Consider the following 21,965-nt stretch of genomic DNA (forward strand, 5'->3'; position numbering starts at 1 on the left):
CAAAATCCGGTTACTTTTTCTCCGGTTAAATTAAAAGGCTATAGTTTCAACTTGAATGGGGTCTCCTTAAAAACATGTAACGTTGCTTTAATTAAACCAGTTGCTGCATTTATCATGAAAGAGGCCAGGTCCCTTATTTTTTCAGCAGCATGTTTGTTACACAACCTTAGCTTTTGTTTTGTTGTACCTGTAAACATTGAACATTTGATACTTTTTGTGATCAAGTCATAAGCTTATCTCACAAGAACAAGTTCTAAAATAAGAGTAGTCAACCATTTATCTTTAAACAAAAGTGCAAATAATAATAATGCGTTAAATATGTAATGTGAAGTGTATGTGTAAATAAAATGTAAGAAGAAAGTATTAAAAAAAAAAAAAAGGAACCTTTGTACATTATGTAATAAAAGAAGTTATGAGCTGCTTTTGCCTAATAATAGATTTCTTGCTTCTTCTTCCATGGTTTGCTTTGTCTTTTCGTCTAGATTCTTTGACCAGCCTGTGGTCGAAGATTCTACCCATTCTTGCCATTTTGGATTAGAGGGATTGGTGTTATTTGAACTAGGGCGAACAAACACATCTTCTGAACCTACAATGTAGTACATATGATATGTGTCTTGATCAATCTTGTATTGAAGTCTTGAACGAACAAAAATCTTGTTCAAATGTTCGTCTTGAGGTCTCAAGTTACTAATATATATAAAAAAAGTCAGTTATGCATTTCTCTTAAAAAATATAGATCTTACCGAGTAAGGAATGTAGGCTTCATACTAGACGCATCAATGCCTTCTGTCGTGTTTACCCAATCCATATAACTGGCTACGTAGTCTTCATATCTATCTTCTGCTGTAGGCTCCAGCATATAATCGTCTTTGCCAATAAGTTGAATAGTCATGTTTCTAGCCTGGTTATCCTACGCCATGTTAGTCTGGATACATGATTGTGTTCCATAGACTTACAAAGTTGATTTTGTATAGATTTTCATCAGATCCTATGATATCTTCAGCCTTTAAGCGATAGACAGATAAGGTCCTAGGTGACATGGATTCGAGTCCTTTATCACTGCGGAAAAGACGAATCAGTTCAACTGACTTGGGATCAACAGTGATGGCTTGAATCTATTACCGTCATGAATAAACATACACTCCAACAAAAGATTTACCTGCTTCACCATGGAATGCACAAGCTTATCAATTGTAAAGATGAGATAAGCATCTGTGACAAACACATAACGTGTGTGTTCTTCAAACACTTGTTGATCAATGTCACCATCAAAGAAACGATCAATCAATTCCAAGACAGCATGGTAATAGCCTTTACTCAAATCGATTTCTAATAATAGTAATAAATATCATCTTCTTTAGTTTAGGTTTTACCTTCAAAACGATTGTTGTACAAGCCAAGATCACGGGCAACCTTATTGACACGCTTGCCCATATGTGGATTCGCTTGCATCTCCGCATCCAACGTTCGAAGCTTATTGAGTCTATGATACAACATCTAACACATCATCAACCTCTATCAATCCATAGAAGATGACTTACCTCATAAAGTCTAAAGAAACAATAAAATGTTGTGTTACAGAAAAAGCTATACAAGATTCTCTTCTTTACGCCTGGTGCAACAGCAGTTGCTGCAGCAGCAAACAATTTATCTCCTGCAGGTTCTTCTTGTGGGTTGGATCTTGTAGACTCTTCTGGCTTGGATGGCTCTTGGTCTTCTGTGTTGAGAACAGCATCGCTTTGTTGCTCTTCATGAGAAGGAGCTACATGTTCTTCAGATTGGTTGATTTCATCTAAAGCATTTTGATTCTTTGTCAACACATCACGCAATAAATCCATCGTATGCTCATCTTCATGATGATGGCGAGAACTTCTACCCATTCTACGACGTGAGGGTGACATGGTACGCTTATCGGGTGATTGACCCAGATCAGATTCGGATTCTTCTGTGTTTGTTGAGTGATTATCGTCATCCTCTTCAGCCAATTCTTCATTTTCAGCCTCACTTGCATACTGCATTCCTTCAGGCACTACATTCTCCACTTGGAAACAAAGAGGAATAAACGTCTGAACAAACGTACGGATCTTTTCACGATCACTGCCAGTGTAGCCTGATTGACGATCAATGAACGAATAAATAACACGCGTGACATCCTTAAAGACTTCAGGTTCCTCAAAGGGAAATTTGAACTGATAGCTTTCTCTGCTATGAGTTGCCTTGACATCGTTTCGCTTGAGCTTCTTTTCATGATGCAAGAGTTCAATTTCACTCACAAGGCCCTTGGGTGCCATGGCCTTACGATCATTGCTCTTGAACGTGATGCCTTGATAGTCTAATGCGCGGTAAAAGTTTTTAGCGTCCATTTCACGCCAAATCTTGTTCCATTCACGTTGAGCGCGTTTCCATTCTTCGTCCTTTTGCTTCAGTCTCTTTAACAAGATAGGCACCACCTGTGCAGGGTTAGAATAGAGCAACTCAATGATTTCTGCACCGCGTTCTTTATCATAGATCTTTTTGATGATGCGCTCATAGATAGAGACAGATTGACCACCGAGTCCAGGGCGTAATCTGAAATTGGCCTTTTCTTCCAATGTCATGTTCTCAATACGATGCGCAATAGGCTCAAGCAAAGCAATCACGTTCAGGTTGGCATCAATGTTCATGTTGTAGTCATAGCGCTCTTCTTCACAGCGATGCATGCCTTCTTCGTACTGACTCTTTCTGGAAGCAACAAAACCATCGTCCTCACTGGCCCAGATAGGATGGGACACATACTCATCGTTCAGTACTTCCCAAGCAATTTGGTCTCGACCAGAACATGGCTGTGATTGCCAATTCTTAGGCACAACACGATAACTAGGCGAATCGACCGTGGCTTTGCAGTGAGCAAGGTCGGGTTTGGGTATAGTGGGTACAGGTTTTTCGATAGGATGGTCTTTGGGTTCGTATCCAACAATGCTCTTGAACCATTCAAACAGTTCCTTGTTGCTGCCGATGAAAATAGCAACTTGTTCCACAAGTGTCTTGAGGTCAAAGATTTGCTGTGTGTATAGATTCAATGTCTTTAAGAATTCTTCATAAGAAGGCTTGTTGCCAATGTGTTTGCGAATACGGTCAAACAGCTCAATTTCTTCAGCAGAGACAGAAGGGCGTACAGGATCAAAAGGCGAACTAGGATAGCTGTATGGATCACGCAAACTACTGGGTACATCGCCGTTTTCTTTTTGATACAACTTGGTTTTCTTGGTTGTGGTCTGTATATATATATATATATATAGATATATGTAAGTGCCTCATTTGTTTATCTAGGTTATACGTACAGCATTTGTGCGCTTCTTTTTACCAGGTGGAAGCATAGCATGTGGTGGTGGTGTGCCCATCGCACTACGCTTAGATCCACTATAATACGTGGGTGAGATTGTATCAAATAAAGCACTTGCCGGTTGACCAGTAATATCAGGCAAAAATTGCTTAAATTCATCCAATAGATCAGGTGCACCATTAAACAAATATTGAACATGGGCATACACCTAAAAATCAACAGTCAATATACACCCTGCATTCTTTGGCTTACCTCTTGAATAGGCTTTTGATCTTTTTGATACGTTTGAAGGATTTCCAAGAACTGTTTATAGATATCTGGTTCATTGGCAAAACGATTCTAACAATAAAAAAAAAAAAGAGGGAGATAAGCAACATGGTTTACATAGATGCCCATTACTTACTTTGATTTTGTTCACATAATTAATCGCATGATTGAATTCAACAGGTGAACGTTTTTCACCATTAGATTGTGTAGGACTATGATGAAGAGGTGCTTGTGGTGGTGGAGGAGGAGGAGGAAGAGGAAGAGGTTGAGAACGATTCATGCCAGAGGGAGGCACAGAAGATGATGATGGCGGTGGTGGTGGATGATACATGGGTTGACTCATCATAGGTTGTTGAGGTGGCATGGAATGGATTGGGTGACCAGCAGACGCGACTTGCATCGGTGGTGCATGATGCATGTGGCTATATGAGTAATAGGGTTGTGGAGGTGGGTGATGTATAGAGGGATGGCCGTGCATGCTACTAGAGTTTTCGGGGTCCATGGCATACATGCGATTTGAGCCACCTGTGGTGGTGGTGACACCACTTGGTGTTGTAACAGTAATCAAGTCAGGCTCACGAGGATCTGTAGAACATTCAATACGATAACCGGGCGGAAGGAACGTGTTAAATCCCGAAATGAGTGTAGGATGACCTTTAAATAAAGTAGATACGCGTTCAATGACGCCTGGTGTATCAATCCTATGGAACGCGTTAAATATAAAGAAGAGGCTCTATCACATCAACTTACGCTTGACTTTTGAAGTCTTTCATGATATCTAGAAATCGATTATAGACATCAGGTTGGTCAGAAAACCTTACTTTGACTTGGTCTAGATACGTTAAGGCGTCTCTCACATTCAGTGGTCGATAGCCAGCATTGCCTTGTTGAGAAGAAGGTGACGCAGAGGCAGGTGGGGGAGGAGGAGGATGAGAAGCAGGTGCTGGTGACTGCTGTTGAGTTTGTGGTGGTAGTGGTGGCGGTGGTGGTGGTGCTTGAATAGGTGGAGGTGCACGTACAATACTAGGCCTTCGTTCATTATAAGGTGGTGTTGAAGTACGTGGTGGAGGAATAGGTGGGAGTGTATGGTCGCTAGATAAAGAACTGGCTGGTGGTAGTGTATGATGAGAAGTAAACGAGGGTGAGGAGCTACGAGGGCTCTGTGAAGAAGATAACAGAGGAGGCAATTCTGTTACTCTTGGTGGTGGAGGTAGAGGACCGTTCGCGTTAGGTTGACTACTAGATAAATTGGGTGGTGGAAGATGATGAGCATAGGGCGACGGGGCTGAAACAGGAGGCTGTTGTGAGCCTACAGAAGGTGACCTAGGGAAAAAGTTGTGAGTGGTCTTTATCAGCTAGAAGGCAGTGTTAGATATTTACCGCATATTGGGTGGTGGAGGCTGGATAGGTGAAGACATGACTCTTTCTCTCACTTTCTCACTTTCTTTTTTTTTTCCTAATAATAAAAAAATTACGCAAGATGGTAAAAAAGAAGTTCAAGAGACAAAGGTGTGCGTATAATGAACCACTTTCAACACCTATTGTAGGAGTTTTAAAACTTAAAAGCCATAAGACCCGAACGAGACTGGTTTTCTTTCTGCTGTTGATGTAGGAATAAAAGACGGATGATTTGGTCCTTGGTCTCTCTTAAGCATGTCATTCTTCTTTCTTTCTTTTTTATTCACCACATCATAGGCATGACTTTTGGCTATGATGTCTTATAGTATCTTTAGGAGACTGTCTTATACGGAAAGATGTGGGCAGTTGATGGGTAAGCAATTTACCGAGGACCAATTGAGTGAGTTCCAACATGGACAATTCATTTTTACTAGTCAGTATTTAAACATGTTTTGCCATTGTCAGATAGGGTTCATATATATATATCGATATCAACGTTACAACTTGCCTTTGTTTTCATTTTTTCTCCCCTAAAATATGTCCTCTTCACAACCTGTATTGGAGCCACCTAGTAAATGAATTGCATTACCTGTACGAGTTGAGCCTAAAGTGTTTTTTTTTGCTAATGAAAGAACGTTTCTTTCCTGGCTTAATTTCACTGTTGTATTAGGTGGGCTTGCTATGGGTCTTTTGAACTTTGGGGATCGTATAGGACAATTATCCGCCACCTTATTTACAGTAACAGCCATGTTTGTGATGCTTTATGCACTGTATACATTTCATTGGAGAGCGACCAAAATTAGAAATCGTGAGACAGTCCCGTACGATGATCGCGTAGGTCCTACTGTGCTGTGTATATCCTTGTTCATCGCAGTTGCTTTTAACTTTTATCGTAAGTGTGCATGTCTGTCTGTCTGTCTGCTTATTATTTAGTGCGTATGCATTATTCTCCTGCACAATAAATAATATATATGACAGGTGTCAATTGGTAAATTTTATTCATCGTGTAACACAAAATGAGTCGTAACTTGTCATGAAGACAAACTGTGTTGTTCATGAACATCTTCAAGTGAATAACAAGGTCAAATAGACTTTAAACAACTCATTCTATGGAAGGCATACAGAAAAAAAAAAGAAAGGAAAAGAAATACGCGTTGATGACACTTGAGTGAACCATAGTGCTATCTTTTTTCTCAAAAATAAATAAATTAAAAAGGTCACATCTGCTTTAGTACCCTTCTTTCTTTTCTTTTTTAATCTTTACATGAAGACCATTATCAAGAAGTTGATCCACGATCCTACACAATTCTCACCTGACGATGCAGAAGAAGCTATCAATGCCATCATGTCAGGCACAGCTACACCCAGTCAAATATCTGCTTTCTTGATTTCACTTAAATTACAGCATAAAGACAAAGATCCTCATATCGTGGCTGCCTGTGCAACTGCCATGCGTAGTCATGCACGACTTGTTCCTTATGAAGGTTATGAATCACTCAATGGCCATGTCGTAGATATTGTAGGCACAGGTGGTGATGGACACGACACTTACAATGTGTCTACCACAGCTTCTGTTGTAGCTGCTGGTGCTGGTGCTAAAGTAGCCAAGGTAAGCACAATAAAGTAAAATAAACTAAAAAAAAGGGGAATCTGAATGATGGATTTAGCATGGTAATCGTGCTGCTTCTTCTAAATCTGGATCTGCTGATCTGATGGAAGCCCATGGCTGTCACATTGCCCTTGTTGAACCTGAACAAGTGGCTGGTATTCTCGACCGTACTAATTTCTGCTTCTTGTTCTCTCAAACATACCATCCTGCCATGAAGCATGTGGCTTCTTTGAGAAAAGAAATTGCAGTCCCTACCGTCTTTAATCTGTTGGGTCCTATGAGCAACCCTGCTAAACCAGGACGTGTGGTTGTGGGAGTTCATTCTCCAGAAATTGGTTCTTTAATGGCCAATGCTCTCAAATTAACAGGCGTTCAAGAAGCCTTGGTTGTGTGTGGTACTGAAAAACTAGATGAAATCAGTCCTGCTGGTGAGACCAATGTAAGTGTATTCTGGTGGTGTCTATATATGTATTTGTCTCACCATGCCTTGTAGTACTGGAGAATTCATCCTTCTGGGGAAATCACGACAGGCACTTTACATCCCACACGCGACTTTGGACTCCCTACACATCCTTTAAATCAAGTGAAAGGAGGCGACTGCCATGAAAATGCAGACATCCTCAAGAGACTATTAGACAATGAATTAGAGGAGAATCATCCTATTTTAGACTTTGTCTTGTTAAATGCAGCTGCTTTATTGGTTGTGGCTGGTATTGCTCAAGACTTTAAGGAAGGTGTCCAAAAAGCAAAAGAATCCATTCGTTCAGGCAATGCAAGACATGTATTGGATTCCTTTAGACAAGAGACTTGCAATCAATAAAGCATCATTATTTAAACTGACTTAGACTCAAAGACAATTGTGCACGTGTTGTCGAATTTGGTGCGACACACGCATTGCCTATTGTCTTGACCACGTCCTTTTTTAGGCTGTTTTTCTCGAGTAATAATCTGGTCTTTAGGGACACTATAGACCGAGATATAGTCTCCATTGTCAGGCTATACATATCCCAATAGTGAGGTGTGCGTACAATTAACATGGTCTGTTCTGAATTGATTGAGAGATTGTCTACATGCCAATACTAACCAAAAGAGAGGAATGTGAATCATACGCCATACCAAACAGAACAAACCCTACCTCTGCATGGTCATTCCATTCTACATTGTCAACTCTAACGTGACAAGGAAAGTAAACTTGCATAACACAGATCGACAAGGGTGCTATTTAAAAAGAAAAAAAAAGTTATTTTTAGCACTGACTTAGACATGTTACCTATCCAACTTGTGTCTTGATGATCTAGCCATTCTATTGGATGTAGCTTACTACCCGCATAGACACCTAAATGTTGTATGTCTTGTTCAGAAATATCAGGCAATAGATCAAACCCAAAGAAAAAGTGACTGTCTGTTTGAGCAGTATGGACTGTCTCTGGTAAAAGGTCGAAAGGGAAAAGATGGATTGAATTGTTGGAGCATTGTACTCGAATCCAAACACGACCACGACGTATCCAACCATGACAATGACCCAAATGAAACTCTATCTTTGGCTCCGTTAATTGTATGCTGTCTGTTGATGAATAAGAGGAAGGTGGTATAATAGGTACAAGTTTATGTTGGTTTAGCGTAGGTGTATAGGCTTTTTTTTGTTGAGGATCTTCTCTTAATGCGTTCTGTAGATTGTGTTGTAACATCCACTCTGATTCACGCAACAAGACTTGTTTAGTGGACATCTGGTTTTGAGATCAGTCCATGTATGTCACTCAAGTGATATTACCCTCTGTATCCTATCTTGTTTTTGTTGGTTGCATTCTTTAAGTTGTGTTTGTATTATTTGCAGTGTATTTTTGAGTTGATCCATTCCTCTTATAAAAAAAAAAAAAAAAAAGAGAGAGTAGGGATTTGAAATCACCTGAGTAAAATAAAAAATAAAATATATTGTATTGTTCATTACTTGGCAAAATAAGGCCAAGAAATTAATATGATGAATCAATATTCTTTAGATTCATTTCTATATAAATATATACATATAGAAAATAGCTTGAATTCATGTCTTTCTTATATTCAATCGTATAGAATCCAGTTGCTTAAGACTGGTTTTGTTTATAATAACTATAATTGCCTTTTTGGTATCTTAACTCGTTGATCGTTTTGGAGTCTAAATTTGTTCATAATCATGATGTGGTGACACAATATGATTGGCTATTTAAATTAAGGTCTGGATAAGCTACAGTCTGTGCTACTTTTTATATTTATTTTATTTTATTTTATTTGGTTTATTTATAAACAGAGAAATCAGCATTTCTTTCTTTTCTTCTTTTCCCCTTTCTTTCTTTTTCTTTACTTTTAACTATTCAATATGAAAGCTCTCATTCTTGTCGGTGGTAAAGTAACATAGCATAAGAACGCGTGCCCTTCTTTTGTTTTTGTTTTATACTGACATATCTTAGGTTTCGGTACTCGTCTTAGACCTCTTACACTCACTTTGCCTAAACCTCTTGTCGAATTTGCTAATCGTCCTATGATTCTTCATCAAATTGAAGCACTTTCCAAGGTATATATGAGTGTGTTTGGCTTAGATTTTTTAATCTTTTTTTTTTTTTTTTAGGCTGGTGTGACCGATATCGTCTTGGCTGTAAACTATCGACCTGAAATCATGGTCTCTGCCTTAAAAGAATATGAAAAGGAATATGGTGTTACTATCACTTTCTCTGTTGAAACTGAGCCCCTTGGTACAGCTGGTCCTTTAGCTTTGGCTAGAGACATTCTTGGTAAAGATGATTCTCCTTTCTTTGTCTTGAATAGTGATGTCATTTGTGATTATCCCTTTGAACAAATCAGAGACTTTCATGCCTCACATGGCAATGAAGGTACTATTATTGTAAGTTTGTCCTCTATAATATATATTCGAAACTCACGCCATAATTTATGTAGGTCACTAAAGTGGACGATCCTTCCAAATATGGTGTTGTTGTAAATCACGCTGACTCTACCAAGATTGAACGTTTTGTTGAAAAACCCCAACAGTTCATTAGTAACAAGATTAATGCTGGTATCTATCTCTTTAACCCTACTGTCCTTGATCGTATTGAAGTAAGTCGCTGTTCATGACTTTAGGTGAATTAACATTGTATATACTAGTTAAAACCTACTTCTATTGAAAAAGAAATCTTCCCCAACATTGCTAAAGACGGTGAACTTCATACGTTTGATTTAGAAGGTTTTTGGATGGATGTGGGTCAGCCCAAAGATTATCTGACTGGTACTTGTCTCTATCTTTCTCATCTGTCAAAGAACAAGCCTCAAGAAATAGCCAATCCCAACTTGGATTATGTCTATAAGGGTAACGTCATGGTTCATCCTACAGCCAAGATTGGCACAGGGTGTCGTATTGGTCCTAATGTCGTGATTGGTCCCAATGTGGTTGTGGGTGATGGTGTTCGCCTTCAACGTTGTGTGGTGATGGAAGGTGCTAAAATTAAAGATTTCGCTTGGGTACAATCAAGTATTGTAGGCTGGCATTCAAGTATCGGTCGCTGGTCTCGATTGGAAGGTTGTTCTGTCTTGGGTGATGATGTGACTATTCAAGATGAAATCTATGTCAATGGTGGCTCTATTTTACCACACAAATCTATCTCTAACAATATTACAGAACCTCAAATTATCATGTAAATATACTTTTAAAAAAGTTATTTTTTTTTTCTTTAATCAAATAAATATATACACCTTATATCATATGTGATTGAATCCATGGATCAGATGGTATATCTGACATACGAATACGTTTTGAAGGGTCTTTTTGAAGGCACTAAAATACACAATCAGTCACATAGAATACTAGAAGTGTACTTTTTTACCCCAAGTACAAAATGTTTGGCTCCATCACTCAGATCAGAAGGGAATGTGACGTGTGCTTTCAAGATACGTTGATAAGTAGCTTGATGATCTTCTCGGGCAGGATCTAAAGGGTCTTCAAAAGGAGCTTTGCCTACAAGTAATTCATAACATAATACGCCCAGTGCCCAAATATCCACAGATGCACCATGCGTTTGGCGTTGTATCATTTCGGGAGGTAAATAATCCAATGTACCACAAAATGTATTTCGCCTATTTAGGGGGTTTATTAAAATGGCTTTTTTTTTTTTTTTTTTTTTTTTTACCTTGGCTTTGGGTCATAGACTGCCCATCCAAAATCTGCTATTTTTAAGGCACCATCCTTGCTGATCAAGACTAGGACATGAATTCAACAAGACGGTTGTAATGTTGTCTACTTACTGTTCTCTAACTTGATATCTCGATGAAAGACACCCAATTGATGCATATACGCTAATGCTTCTGCAATCTCTAGAATATACTAACACAACGGGATCAGAAAGCCCCATATAAAAGCTATGGATTACTACTCACATTGGCTGTTTCTGTCTCTGTAAATCGTTTGTGTGATTCTAAACAGGTATAAAGATCACTATCACCTGCATATTCCAATACAAGGTAGATTTGTTCTTTATCATGGAAATATCCATAGAGACGAGTGATATTAGGGTGACTTGCTATGGATCAGCTAATCGGTAGAATGGAGTTTAACTTACTTTAAGTGTCCTTGAATCTCAATTTCACGCTTAATAAAGGGTTCAACGCGGTACTGTTCCAATTCTTTCTTTTTCAATATCTTTAATGCCACAATCTGTCCTGTTCTCAATTCCTTTGCTTTATAGACACTTCCAAATTTGCCTTTGCCTAAATTCTCCCCTACGTCAAAATCATGGATATGCCAATCCGAGCAACTGATACATAAGCCAAGAACACGATGACCTGACTTACTTTTTTAAAGGCTGTTGCGATACTTGTCGATCATCAAGCACAGCTACTTTTTCACTGATACCAAAGTGTCTTCTGACAGCAGGTGAATCCATGAAATCCAAATTGTCGGGTATAGGATGGACGTCTTGTCGTGCGAGTTGTTGGTAGAAATAAGAACGTCTGTATTTAGCCAGTGTGAGTGAATTGGGTGTGGAAGGAAGGGTCAAGCGAGAAGAGTGAGTCATCATACGTCGTGGTGTATAATCTACATAATTCATATTGTCCGTATCGTCTTGCATTGTATAGTTAAATAAATAAAAAAGAGAAACGCGTTTGGTGTCTGTTTTCGTGACTTTGGGACGCGTTTCGAACATGGTTGACATCATATCAAAAATAGAAAAACATCATGATCTTTAGATACTGTAGAACAACATAGGGCCAACACACTGTTGTCTACCTTGATTGTTGCTTGATAAAAAAAAAAAAGAGGGTCTTTACAAGAGAGAGAGAGAGAGAGACTATCTTGACTGGGATTTAAACTTGTAAGCAAGGGATTCTCACTTCTTTTTTTTATTGTATTTTTCTTATGTTTTCCTTATTCAAAAGAACAGCTACTGAACTTGCCGAATCGAGCTTAAAAGGTATACTTCACGACACTGACATTGCAATAACAATACCTCAGCTATCAATATGGACGGCCTTCGTGGCTGGCAAAAAGAGATGCCCATGGCTGCTTTAAAGACAGAAAAAGACAAGCAGCATTGGGCTATAGGCTGTGACAAAGACATTGGTGGGTTCTCTGAAGCCCATCTGGACATCACACCTGAAGGCACAGGGCGTTTTCACGGCATTATTTCATTAGAACTCCCCAGTAATCGAGAGATCAAGCAGAGTGGTTATGCAGCTATTCGAACCAAACCTAGAGATCAAACCTTATTTGGTACACCTTGTTTTGACACCAGTTTGTTTCGTTATTTAGCTTTGCATGTCAAGGGTGATCGTCGTAAGTATTTTGTGAATATCCAGACAGACGGTGTAGTCAAGACAGATTTGTTTCAGCACCGTTTATTTTTACGTACACCTGGACAATGGGAAACAGTGATGGTAAGTCAACCGTTGAACAAAAGCCATTGGTTGATCATAAAGCGATAGATTCCCTTTAAAGACTTTATCTTGACCAACAACGGCATGATTCAAGAAGACCAGATTGACATGTTTCGAGAGAAAGTAAAGACAGTGGGCATTTCATTGATGGATCGTCAAGAAGGTCCTTTTGAGATTGAAGTAGAATGGATAAAGGCAATGAATACTGAGTTTACTGAAGGTGATCTTGATCGCATACCACCTAAAGAAGAATAAAAATAAAATGTGGTTCATAAATGGAAAGTGATAGTGAGATTAACAATAGAAGCCCTCTTTTGTTTATTATTAGTCATGATGAATGAATGCATAGTTATTTAATGAAGTAGTTTGAATAAGACAGGTGTATATTGGTACATGGTAATAGCAGAAAGAGAGACTATGCTCAAGACAATCGTATCTAAACAAACAAGTGTAAATGAGAGAACTATCATCTGTTGATGAACTTACTAAACAAAGCCTTTTCCCAAGGTTCCAACATATAAAGAGCTGTTTGGAGTTCATATTGATAGAGTTTAGTAGATAAGTAGTTTGACATGCGTGTAGTAGTCATCATGAAGAAGAAGAAAAAAAGACAAAAATAAAATAAAATAAAATAAAATGCGTTGATTGGTTGTGACCTGATTTACTAAATAAGGACAGTGTGAAACCCTTTTTTTTTTTCTTTGTAACTGACATGCCATTGTCCATCAGTTACACCAAGATAAAGGGCTGAACAAACAGTTTGGTTAGTATATAAACAACCCAAAAGAAAACAACCACTCTTTTTCTCTCTCTTTTTATTCTTCTCGACTCATTCTACAATGACACCCAAAGATGAGATCAATCAAATGGAAAAAGTAATAGAAAGATCTCAATTGAAACACGGACAAGAACTACTTGGAGAATATCATGCTGTGTATAAGATTGATTGGAAAATTCATTTCCTATGGACACTCTCAGTCATTTGTTTCATTTTGGCCAGATTATGGTGGTTTGTTCCTTTGCCAGGCACAGATTATTTACCAGCCTATCGTACCTATCCTGCCAACTTTCTCAACACATTATTCCAAGGTTTAGGTTGTGCACTTGCCACTCGGTCCATCACAGTGGGTTTAGTCAAGACATTCACAAAGGGAGTTCATCCTGACTCTTTGGTCTCGTTCGGTTCAACAGGTGGATGGAGAGCAATGTGGAGTTGTATTCGCCATCGATCTGGACTGCGGTATTTCTTGATTGCTCTTTTGGTTACTGCAGCTACTCTTTTAGGTAATGCGCTTGAAGGCGAATTACAATCTTCAGTCACTATCTATTATCGCGTGGGTGGTATGACTTCTACAAATCTGGCAGAATGTCAACATAATACGACTCAAGATTATGCTACTGCCTCTACTGCTTATACATCAGGTTGGGTCAGCCATACCTTAGCAGACGCAACTCCTCTCCTGAATCAATTGAATGCCAGTCTCTACGCTAACCCAACGAGCCCTTATTCTCTCAGTTTACTTAGTACACAGCTTACTCCTATTCAAAACATGACAGCGGCTTATTCAAGTAACACAAATCTAAGGAGAAGACATTACCATCACACCAGTTCATGTGATCCAAAGGCTACAGCCACTCTAACGTCATCTACTGCCACAAGTTCACTCATGACAGCTACAGCCGAATATGGATCGAACAATGATAGTGCTATCATGGCATTGTCTGTGGATGGAGAACAAGTCCCAGTGACAAATGCAACCCATGTCAATGGCACCTTGATGATCATGATAGACAATACGACACATACAGCCATACCTTATAATGCATCCATGGCATCTACTTATTCAGCTGTGGAACTACAAGTCCTTCGATACACACATGCGGAAGGACAAGAAGCTGTCATTGTCTATAGTTCCAATATGTCTTATTATGGTGGTGTTTATGTCACTGCATCTGCTTCCAATTATAGTTGTACGTTGGTTGATCATTCAATCGCATGTCATCTTTTGGATGCCTCAAACACCTTATCCGCAAATAATAAAGTGGTTGCGGATGCACTTGCGGATGCGATTCGATCAGGCGTAGGTGTCTATGGAACCATGCTTCCCAATAGCCTTCCGTTAGATATGCTGAATGGTGTCCCTACATCAGGTGCTCTGGTGGATGCGTTGTATGCGAATCCTAACTGTCCAGCACCCTTAGTGCTGCCTTCTGAAGCAAATGGTATTTATCCTTATTCTGCTGCTCATTGGACTTGGCTTAGTATGCTCTGGGTTCTTTCTTATGTTATTGTTTGGCTTATTGGTGTTTATGTGATTGGTTATTCTGAAGATACATGGTCTCGGCTGACAAGGACAGGCTACATGTTACCTCAGATTATTAGTAATTCCCCTATTTTGTTTACCAATGGTTTAGACGGCGAAACAGTCAATCAGCCTGCTTATTTAAATCCTGCAGATGGTAAAATGATTTTAATCCGAGAACATGATCATGGCTATACAGTCACTGAAGAAGAAATACCCATACAATAAACAGTTTATTGAATCCTATCTCTATCATCTTCAAATGTCCATAAACCACAATCATCACAGTCATGCTGTACTTTGCATTCAGGAACAGGAAATTCATTGGGTTTCTTGAGGATATCTTCAATTAATGTACCAATACGATGATGAGCAATATTGACTCTCCATCCATAATCCTTGACTGTATCCCATACGCATGATTTGCCTGTATGACAGCGAGTTTCCATGGCAAATCCTGCATAGTAACAGCCACTCATGGGTCCCTAATCAGAACCGATCAGTCTCGATTGGCAACGATTGCTTGACTTACAGTGCAAACACCAATAAAGATAGGATCTGCTGTATGTCCAAAATGCCAAATGGGCATGTATTGTGCCCCTGGTCCATGAGGTAAATGTAAACGCTGAGAGGCAAGTCGGTCTCCAGGACTCTCAAAACTAACAGCAGGCACACCAAATGTTTGACCTAATAAAGTAGCTACAGCACCACCCAATGAATGTCCTGTAAGCCAAATAGTTGCATTAGGATAGCGTTTGGCTATATCCAGAAATATTTTCTATGCCAGCTTGTATGATTATCTCTTTCTTTAGTTGATAACCTACCATAGCATAGTCATAGTAGAATTCAGATTGGATAATGGTTTTATCAAGACAATGCTGATCACACACAAACTGATCTTTTCCATCATTACAACCACACATGGCTGTCCAGCCTCGATTGACTTTACCACAGCAACATGAAAACAATAGATTGTCCTTGACTGGATGAATACATCATGACTCTAACATTCAACTTACATTTAACTTGTCTTTTTCTCCTGTAGGTTCTCCACCAAACAAAGCAGCTGTAGTCCCTTTAAATGCAATGACCAAGTGTGAGTTGTCTGTATTTCCAAAAACATGGCCTCTGAGACCATCCTTTTCCCAACCAAATGTTGAATTCTATAGGGACATGAGTTTTATTGATCCACTCTATGTGTGTGTGTGTGTGTGTATATATATATATACTTTACAACATCCCATTCAGACCCCAAGTCATACCATTGTTGACCTTCTTTATCTATCTCTGTATAAGCATCATAGCTCATTTCAGATAATATTAGCACTGTAGGATGGTGTGTGATATCTGGTAATGGATAATCCATAGGCTGTAATTCATAATGATCATAAAACCGTAAATGTTGTCTAGAAGTATAACGAGTCACCATCAAATCCAGTTGATCCTGACTGGGTCTAAATGCAGTTCCCATAGACATCTTTAATGTGTAAGGTGTAGACATGATTTTCGTAGATATATCCATGCGTTGGAATAAGCGGGTTGTACTCGAATGACGATAGACAGATTTCAACGTCATGGCTTCTACATACGAATCACTCTTGAGTGGTGTTTGGTAGACTGCTCCCCAGACGAAATTCAAATAAAACAGAAAGACAAGTGGTTCAAGTATCATATAAACAAATAACAAAAAAAAAAAGGGAAAGAAAACAAAAAGTTTTGTTACACATCTCTGTACTCAAATGACTTCAAAATACGTCATTTTGTCTCTCAGAATCAGGTACGATAAACATACACAAAGGAATGACTATTAGGAGAGTACAATAGACATCATTTCGAAATGTGTCATTGTGAATGGGGAGCCATAAATACAATGACAATGCTTTCTTGATCGCTAAAAAGGGTATCTTGGTAAAATAGCTTCCAGAGTTCGTTGTCTGAAGAGGTATGCCTTACTTGATTAGGGAAGCTTCCAATCACAAAGTTTTCTTCAATCAAGTTAGTTCCTTAGATATCTACAAGGCTCCCCATCAAGGTGTACTGCTGGTTTAAAACCTTTTCTTTAAGCTCTGGCTCTCTTTTGCAGTTGGAAAATATTCATTCAGGGATTATTAGGTTTTCGTGGTGTATGTTTCCTTCTTTGAGTCTTCTTATTTCTGTTTAGGAGTCTGATCAGCTCTTGTTTAGACAAGAAGAGATCTTCGAAAGACTGGATTGCCTTGACCAGATCCACAATATGCTTATATTGCGCAAGTTCTTTGTCTTTGTTGTTGCCTTTGCGTAATAAAAGCTATGCTTGTAATCTAACAATTTTATCCACTCAAGTCTGTTGCTTTATTGCTGTCTTTCATCTTCAGCATGCGTTGATCAGGGTACACTTCACTTGCCAAAACATGATGATGCTGTCTTCAATATGTTAAGGTGTTATATTTTATTTTTGTAAAACTGATGTCTAGTCTTTCTCTCAAGGCGATTGATACGTGGTTGTGGTTTGTAAGTACTGGTATAGAGAAAAAAGAATGATCTTCAGAGTGCACGTAAATACGCAAGAAATCAATATTTGAAACATCTAACTCTCTTTTTTTTGCACGACATTCATCATTTGCCATGTCCAAAGCTACTCTCTTTGGGCTCAAAGTATCATATATAATAGTAGATTTTACTCACAAACACTCTCCATATTGAATTATGTAAGAGTAAGTATCTACTTCCTAGTTAATATCTACTGTAAAGGACCTCTTTTGTACTAATTACAGTGTATAATGACCTTTGGCTGCAGATTTAAAGGCAATCCTCTGGTAAACTCATTTTTTTATCTTAGTAAACTCGTTTTCTTTTTGCAAGAAGTACCTAGACATGGCTTCACCTCATTTCGGCTGGATCAGGCCTGCATTATTTTTTTCATCTTTACGAACCTCCATGGATCTTCCATGGTTAAAAAAAATTCACATAACAGCCAAACCAATGGTACCATTCGATTCCTTGACTCGAAAGAACATGATTTAAATAGAAAAAAAAAATAGACTTCTTTGATAGTCTAGTTGTCGAGTAATGGTTCATCAAAGATTGGCATGTTTAAGCTGTGTTTTGAGCATTTCTGAGAGTTTTTGCTCTAGAGGCCATATAGAACTTGGCAGCTATGGACCTACCAAAGATACTTTATATTACTTAAAGCACTAAAGAACATAGGACAATAGAAATATTGTCTCTTCACAATGTAAATGTGGGGTAGATGAACAAAAGACAGCAATGTTTAGCTGTATTACGTGCTTTTATCAGATTTTTGTGTGTGATTCTCACAGTAATTTATCTTTTTCTCTACTTTTTAAAGTATAACCACATGTATTCTACAGCTTCTTTTAATAGACTTGCTCATTATCTCCTTGTCTTTGTGAAAATCCACTCGACGTCATACTTTAAACTTAACTCTGATGTAGTTCTCATATACAACACAGAATCGCAATGATTTCAAAACTTCAATTGGAGTATATCATTAGAGGATAAGTGCAGATGTGTTTTACTGATTTTAATAATAGACTCTCCTTTGTAATTTCGTTATCAACCATTTTTTTTTTGTTATTTCTCTTTTTTTTCCCCATACCTCAGCAATCGAGATGCCTGCGGCAAATAGTCCTAGATGAACGTCCTTGATACCAACAACTGCAGCTGATTGTCTTTAGTCATGCTCCTTGGCTTGGGCTCTTGATTGTGCAAGAGATGCTTGCGGCTAGTGGTTTGCAAATGAACGTCCTCGATACCAATCATTGCAACTGAGTGTTCTATCATTCATGTTCTCTGTGTTGGGTTCTCTTGCGAGGGAAGGGTCTTTTGGGCTATTCAAAAACAAGACAACAGTATCAATTAAGATTAAAGAGATGTAATAACAAAATGAAACAAGGCGACTAATTGTTAGATGAAGTCTCTTTAGGATGCGATAGACCTTAGGGAAGAAAACCCTGAATTCAAAAGCTGCTCTTTACCCCTGTGAATTGCTCTATTGGGTTAAGTTCTAGGGAAATAAGTTGGAAGATACACGCATTTATAACCTAGATAATTAATGTGCTCCTCTATGATTTCATATATATGAATGGACATGTTTTCTATGAATACATAATGATCTTTCATAAACGAACGTTTGTCTATCATATCAAAAGTTGTTACCGTTTTAAGACACATGAAATCCAAGTATCATCATACACGCGAAATGATTGGATATCAGGGACTGAATGTGTATAGTTCTCGATTTTTCATGAGCATCTAAAATGGAGCTCTCGCTGAAAACTGCATCAAGATGCGGTTATATGGCTTTAGTGTAGTGATAAAAGCTGTATATGTTCGCTTTCTGAGCCTGTTGCTATAAAGAACACAACAACTTTGCTGCTAAAGCCTTCAGCAAATAGGCAAAAACGTTTACAAGGTTTTTCACTTCTATCGTACCATTCCTATAGTACAATTGTTAAACAAACACATTTTCCAAAAACTAGAGCCTCTGGCGCGCATTCTGAGTATTTATGCTTGCTGATAGCTATATTTTTCGCCTTGCAGCGCTCAAAAGAAGATTGAAGGTTGTCAACGAGCTTTTTTGATGGGTAGTACCTTTTGGCCGAATGGTCATTTTGACCATTTTTCACAAATTACTTTTTTTTCGATCCAAGTCAACTCCAAAGGTATCTTAGATGCTAGTAAATGTTGTTTGGAGCTGATTGGATCATTTATGCGTGTATAAACAGGCTTTGGACTATTATTTTGTGTACACTTTCTGATAGACAAAGTACATCATTTCAAGTGGTGCCATGTCTTTTGCATAATTTGATGCAATCAAGTACACCTTGTACTGCAAAGAACTAACAGATTCTATGTGTTCCCTATGAAAAGGAAAAAAAAAGAAAAAAAAAGAAAGGGGGCATCTTTTCGTTTAGTATACGTTTTTACAAAAGCCAAATAGATCAGACAACTCAATTGTATCCTAAACTGAAGAGGAAAAACTAAAGCCAGAAACAAGCAGCTCTAGTTGAATGCTTAAATGCTTGAATGTATGCTCATAGACACATAAAAGGATTTCTCTCTTTTTTTATACTTTTTTTTTCAAGTTTATTGTTGTCGACAGATAAAAATACAGATAAAAATACAGATAAAAATACAGATAAAAATACATAGAAATAAATAAAAATGGTTGAAAAAGAGACAAGAGAAAATGCAGTGACTCTCATGGCTGGTCTACCGTTATTTAGCTGTAGTCACCAGGAACAACTCTTTCACAACCATAAGTAGACAAGCCCAAGTTACAGTCGGATTGGTTCTTGCAGCAACGGATACAGAAAGTGTTGGCATCAGGCTCGAGCATGTTGACCCAGTACTTGTAGCCATTGCAGACCACGCCGTCAATGTCCTTGTTGTCGTATTGTCCACCACCGTCAGAGGAGCTAAGGCTGTACTTGGAGCGATCGATGGTACCGGTGACCTGGACATAGTCGTCAGTACTGGCAAAGTGAGCAGTCTGGATGAAGCCGGTAGGGAAGGCCTCGCCACCAAGACTGTCATCGGTACAGAAGGGCTTGCCGTCGTTTTCAGTAGAGCCTACGTCGTCACCAGTATTAGGAGGCAAGAAGGAACAAAAAGCAGTTTCAGAGTTGAGTTGGATCGTGTAAGAAGGATCACGTTTGCTGAAAGCAGGCAAAGCGCTGCAGACAGCAGCAAAGAGAGCAAAGAAAGCCAAGACAAGAGTAGGTTGCATTGTTAGAGAAGCAATGGATATAGAGATCAGTGAGATCGAATGGATATAGAACAAGTAGGAGAGGGAAAGACAGGAACAGGTGGGCCCTTTTATATGTTTTCTGCATCACTTGTCAAGCAACATTCAGAATGGCTTGATGTCAAGTGCTGTTGAACAATAAGTATCTCCTTTTTCAGACTTTTTGTGCTCTCATTCTAAGCCCTCTTTCAATAAGTTTGTGCTGATTGTAAATGTCAAGTAGGAGCTTAAATGCGAAACCCTATTGGTACCTTCTATTTCAATAGAGAAAAAGAAAAGAAAAGAAAAAGGCATTGTGGTCTAATAATAGCATCATGCGTATAGATACAAAAATAACTCTTACTTTTATGTCAACATGAAAACAAACAACGTCAGAATAGACTATGACAAACAAGAGTTCAGCAATGCGCAAGCAAAATGAAGCCGATGGCTGTTTATAGACAACAAGTAAGCCTTAAAATAGAAAAATTACCTTTTTTTGCCTTTGCTTTGCGGTTATTCATTAGCCCATTCTCCATTATTTTGTATTCCGCCGTACCTTTTTTTTTTCTATACATATTACTTTGTTCGTCGTAGCTAAGAAGAGTAAGGGTAAGCCCACATAGGGTCGACACAGATGTATCTGTTCAAAGGAGTTTCTAGAATCTGAAGTACAACGAAAAAGTATATTCTGTTTCTATTGTATGTCTTTTTTGAAATAAGCATTGGAGGGCTCAGGGACCTTTTAAATCAAAAGGAATGATGTAACATGAACAGCCAATCGGAAAGCTCTGACAGTTCCGCTAGTAAACATATTCATCTCGAATGGCTTAAATGAATTTTATTTATTCTTAAAGAACGTCATTTGATTTTTCAATTGAGTACCGCTTACTTGACCCTTCTTTTTGGCTGGTTTTCTTTTTATTCCACATATCTGTTATTGACAAGAATACAATATGCTAGATTTTATTCCAAAGAAAAGCATTTATCAGTTTTCTCAAAGACTAGACAAGCAGTTGCATGAATTGTTACAAGAGCACAGACCTGTGTCATTTATCGAACAAACAATGATGAATGTGATTTAAATTTGACGAAACAAAGCCTAATTCTGTTTTGTTTGTTACAGAAAGTACTTTATTTTCTTTTTTAAGAGAAATCTGTCTATAATTATATATACCTAAACAGGCAACAAGAGGCTTGTTTTTGTTTTCTAATAGCATCTTCTATAGTTCTTCCAAAAATTGTTGTCGCGCCAAGATGTCGCATTTTGTATATTTTGCACTATAATTTTTCAACGTTTGCGACATTACTTCTTGGAAACACTATACATGTTTTGAGAATTAGGTACAATACACACGGAATTCAAAATTATTCGTTACATGTATTTTTCATTTGACAATTCAGAAAACATATAAAAGGGCCCACCTGTTCCTGTCTTTC

At 38.3% G+C, this 21,965-nt stretch overlaps 11 protein-coding genes across 11 annotated transcripts; 5 read left to right on the forward strand and 6 right to left on the reverse strand.

Moving 5' to 3' along the window:
- Window positions 1-251: 251 nt before the first annotated feature.
- B0P05DRAFT_526583 (uncharacterized protein) lies at window positions 252-5,087 on the reverse strand. The gene is made up of 11 exons (XM_051576445.1): window positions 4,970-5,087; window positions 4,340-4,912; window positions 3,726-4,290; window positions 3,575-3,661; window positions 3,321-3,530; window positions 1,542-3,254; window positions 1,374-1,497; window positions 1,160-1,329; window positions 957-1,115; window positions 744-910; window positions 252-687 (listed from the first exon to the last, which is right to left on the reverse strand). The coding sequence occupies exons 1-11, from the start codon at window positions 5,005-5,007 to the stop codon at window positions 411-413; spliced, it is 4,083 nt and encodes a 1,360-aa protein (XP_051438311.1). The 5' UTR covers window positions 5,008-5,087; the 3' UTR covers window positions 252-410.
- Window positions 5,088-5,263: 176 nt separating this feature from the next.
- B0P05DRAFT_526586 (uncharacterized protein) lies at window positions 5,264-6,151 on the forward strand. Its single transcript, XM_051576446.1, has 2 exons — window positions 5,264-5,879; window positions 5,921-6,151. Exons 1-2 carry the CDS (start codon window positions 5,669-5,671, stop codon window positions 5,947-5,949), a joined length of 240 nt encoding a protein of 79 aa, XP_051438312.1. The 5' UTR covers window positions 5,264-5,668; the 3' UTR covers window positions 5,950-6,151.
- A 181-nt stretch (window positions 6,152-6,332) lies between these two features.
- Window positions 6,333-7,416, forward strand: B0P05DRAFT_463348 (anthranilate phosphoribosyltransferase; the record flags this gene model as incomplete). The annotated part of the gene is made up of 3 exons (XM_051574162.1): window positions 6,333-6,596; window positions 6,655-7,035; window positions 7,090-7,416. The coding sequence occupies 3 exons, from the start codon at window positions 6,333-6,335 to the stop codon at window positions 7,414-7,416; spliced, it is 972 nt and encodes a 323-aa protein (XP_051438313.1).
- A 246-nt stretch (window positions 7,417-7,662) lies between these two features.
- B0P05DRAFT_583742 (uncharacterized protein) lies at window positions 7,663-8,323 on the reverse strand (the record flags this gene model as incomplete). The annotated part of the gene is made up of 2 exons (XM_051582284.1): window positions 7,663-7,814; window positions 7,867-8,323. 2 exons carry the CDS (start codon window positions 8,321-8,323, stop codon window positions 7,663-7,665), a joined length of 609 nt encoding a protein of 202 aa, XP_051438314.1.
- Window positions 8,324-8,870: 547 nt separating this feature from the next.
- Window positions 8,871-10,314, forward strand: B0P05DRAFT_526598 (mannose-1-phosphate guanyltransferase). The gene is made up of 5 exons (XM_051576447.1): window positions 8,871-8,974; window positions 9,041-9,144; window positions 9,199-9,471; window positions 9,525-9,683; window positions 9,732-10,314. Exons 1-5 carry the CDS (start codon window positions 8,950-8,952, stop codon window positions 10,260-10,262), a joined length of 1,092 nt encoding a protein of 363 aa, XP_051438315.1. The 5' UTR covers window positions 8,871-8,949; the 3' UTR covers window positions 10,263-10,314.
- A 97-nt stretch (window positions 10,315-10,411) lies between these two features.
- B0P05DRAFT_463238 (kinase-like domain-containing protein) lies at window positions 10,412-11,689 on the reverse strand (the record flags this gene model as incomplete). The annotated part of the gene is made up of 6 exons (XM_051574156.1): window positions 10,412-10,697; window positions 10,751-10,820; window positions 10,866-10,944; window positions 10,998-11,136; window positions 11,180-11,374; window positions 11,412-11,689. 6 exons carry the CDS (start codon window positions 11,687-11,689, stop codon window positions 10,412-10,414), a joined length of 1,047 nt encoding a protein of 348 aa, XP_051438316.1.
- A 280-nt stretch (window positions 11,690-11,969) lies between these two features.
- Window positions 11,970-12,779, forward strand: B0P05DRAFT_526610 (complex I intermediate-associated protein 30-domain-containing protein). The gene is made up of 3 exons (XM_051576448.1): window positions 11,970-12,031; window positions 12,073-12,494; window positions 12,543-12,779. The coding sequence occupies exons 1-3, from the start codon at window positions 11,977-11,979 to the stop codon at window positions 12,747-12,749; spliced, it is 684 nt and encodes a 227-aa protein (XP_051438317.1). The 5' UTR covers window positions 11,970-11,976; the 3' UTR covers window positions 12,750-12,779.
- On the reverse strand, window positions 12,780-13,106 carry B0P05DRAFT_526613 (small subunit of serine palmitoyltransferase-like protein). Its single transcript, XM_051576449.1, has 2 exons — window positions 12,981-13,106; window positions 12,780-12,930 (listed from the first exon to the last, which is right to left on the reverse strand). Exons 1-2 carry the CDS (start codon window positions 13,084-13,086, stop codon window positions 12,848-12,850), a joined length of 189 nt encoding a protein of 62 aa, XP_051438318.1. The 5' UTR covers window positions 13,087-13,106; the 3' UTR covers window positions 12,780-12,847.
- A 181-nt stretch (window positions 13,107-13,287) lies between these two features.
- B0P05DRAFT_526614 (uncharacterized protein) lies at window positions 13,288-15,036 on the forward strand. Its single transcript, XM_051576450.1, has one exon. The coding sequence runs from the start codon at window positions 13,334-13,336 to the stop codon at window positions 15,023-15,025; it is 1,692 nt and encodes a 563-aa protein (XP_051438319.1). The 5' UTR covers window positions 13,288-13,333; the 3' UTR covers window positions 15,026-15,036.
- On the reverse strand, window positions 15,037-16,493 carry B0P05DRAFT_526616 (Alpha/Beta hydrolase protein). Its single transcript, XM_051576451.1, has 4 exons — window positions 16,032-16,493; window positions 15,817-15,960; window positions 15,622-15,774; window positions 15,037-15,575 (listed from the first exon to the last, which is right to left on the reverse strand). Exons 1-4 carry the CDS (start codon window positions 16,467-16,469, stop codon window positions 15,297-15,299), a joined length of 1,014 nt encoding a protein of 337 aa, XP_051438320.1. The 5' UTR covers window positions 16,470-16,493; the 3' UTR covers window positions 15,037-15,296.
- Window positions 16,494-19,898: 3,405 nt separating this feature from the next.
- Window positions 19,899-20,569, reverse strand: B0P05DRAFT_526624 (uncharacterized protein). Its single transcript, XM_051576452.1, has one exon. It carries the CDS (start codon window positions 20,526-20,528, stop codon window positions 20,022-20,024), a length of 507 nt encoding a protein of 168 aa, XP_051438321.1. The 5' UTR covers window positions 20,529-20,569; the 3' UTR covers window positions 19,899-20,021.
- Between the last annotated feature and the right edge of the window lie 1,396 nt (window positions 20,570-21,965).

Source organism: Gilbertella persicaria, assembly GCF_025201335.1.
Source record: "Gilbertella persicaria strain CBS 190.32 chromosome Unknown B0P05scaffold_5, whole genome shotgun sequence".
In the NCBI taxonomy this organism is placed as follows: Eukaryota; Fungi; Mucoromycota; class Mucoromycetes; order Mucorales; family Choanephoraceae; genus Gilbertella; species Gilbertella persicaria.

What these genes read in the sequence shown, in the direction of transcription:
- B0P05DRAFT_526583 (XM_051576445.1), bottom strand. Translation starts at nt 5,007, where the DNA reads ATGTCTTCACCTATCCAGCCTCCACCACCCAATATGCG. An exon ending in ATCAAAAGCCTATTCAAGAG is followed by an intron (nt 3,531 to 3,574) that starts GTAAGCCAAAGA and finishes GTTGATTTTTAG; the next exon opens with GTGTATGCCCATGTTCAATA. An exon ending in ATCTATACAAAATCAACTTT is followed by an intron (nt 911 to 956) that starts GTAAGTCTATGG and finishes AACATGGCGTAG; the next exon opens with GATAACCAGGCTAGAAACAT.
- B0P05DRAFT_526586 (XM_051576446.1), top strand. Translation starts at nt 5,669, where the DNA reads ATGGGTCTTTTGAACTTTGGGGATCGTATAGGACAATTATCCGCCACC. An exon ending in AGTTGCTTTTAACTTTTATC is followed by an intron (nt 5,880 to 5,920) that starts GTAAGTGTGCAT and finishes CTTATTATTTAG; the next exon opens with TGCGTATGCATTATTCTCCT.
- B0P05DRAFT_526598 (XM_051576447.1), top strand. Translation starts at nt 8,950, where the DNA reads ATGAAAGCTCTCATTCTTGTCGGTG. An exon ending in AGCTCTCATTCTTGTCGGTG is followed by an intron (nt 8,975 to 9,040) that starts GTAAAGTAACAT and finishes GACATATCTTAG; the next exon opens with GTTTCGGTACTCGTCTTAGA. An exon ending in AAATTGAAGCACTTTCCAAG is followed by an intron (nt 9,145 to 9,198) that starts GTATATATGAGT and finishes TTTTTTTTTTAG; the next exon opens with GCTGGTGTGACCGATATCGT.
- B0P05DRAFT_526610 (XM_051576448.1), top strand. Translation starts at nt 11,977, where the DNA reads ATGTTTTCCTTATTCAAAAGAACAGCTACTGAACTTGCCGAATCGAGC. An exon ending in TGCCGAATCGAGCTTAAAAG is followed by an intron (nt 12,032 to 12,072) that starts GTATACTTCACG and finishes ACAATACCTCAG; the next exon opens with CTATCAATATGGACGGCCTT. An exon ending in GACAATGGGAAACAGTGATG is followed by an intron (nt 12,495 to 12,542) that starts GTAAGTCAACCG and finishes ATAAAGCGATAG; the next exon opens with ATTCCCTTTAAAGACTTTAT.
- B0P05DRAFT_526613 (XM_051576449.1), bottom strand. Translation starts at nt 13,086, where the DNA reads ATGATGACTACTACACGCATGTCAAACTACTTATCTACTAAACTCTAT. An exon ending in TTGGGAAAAGGCTTTGTTTA is followed by an intron (nt 12,931 to 12,980) that starts GTAAGTTCATCA and finishes TTGTTTGTTTAG; the next exon opens with ATACGATTGTCTTGAGCATA.
- B0P05DRAFT_526614 (XM_051576450.1), top strand. Translation starts at nt 13,334, where the DNA reads ATGACACCCAAAGATGAGATCAATCAAATGGAAAAAGTAATAGAAAGA.
- B0P05DRAFT_526616 (XM_051576451.1), bottom strand. Translation starts at nt 16,469, where the DNA reads ATGATACTTGAACCACTTGTCTTTCTGTTTTATTTGAATTTCGTCTGG. An exon ending in TGGGGTCTGAATGGGATGTT is followed by an intron (nt 15,961 to 16,031) that starts GTAAAGTATATA and finishes ATGTCCCTATAG; the next exon opens with AATTCAACATTTGGTTGGGA. An exon ending in GAGAAAAAGACAAGTTAAAT is followed by an intron (nt 15,775 to 15,816) that starts GTAAGTTGAATG and finishes CATCCAGTCAAG; the next exon opens with GACAATCTATTGTTTTCATG.
- B0P05DRAFT_526624 (XM_051576452.1), bottom strand. Translation starts at nt 20,528, where the DNA reads ATGCAACCTACTCTTGTCTTGGCTTTCTTTGCTCTCTTTGCTGCTGTC.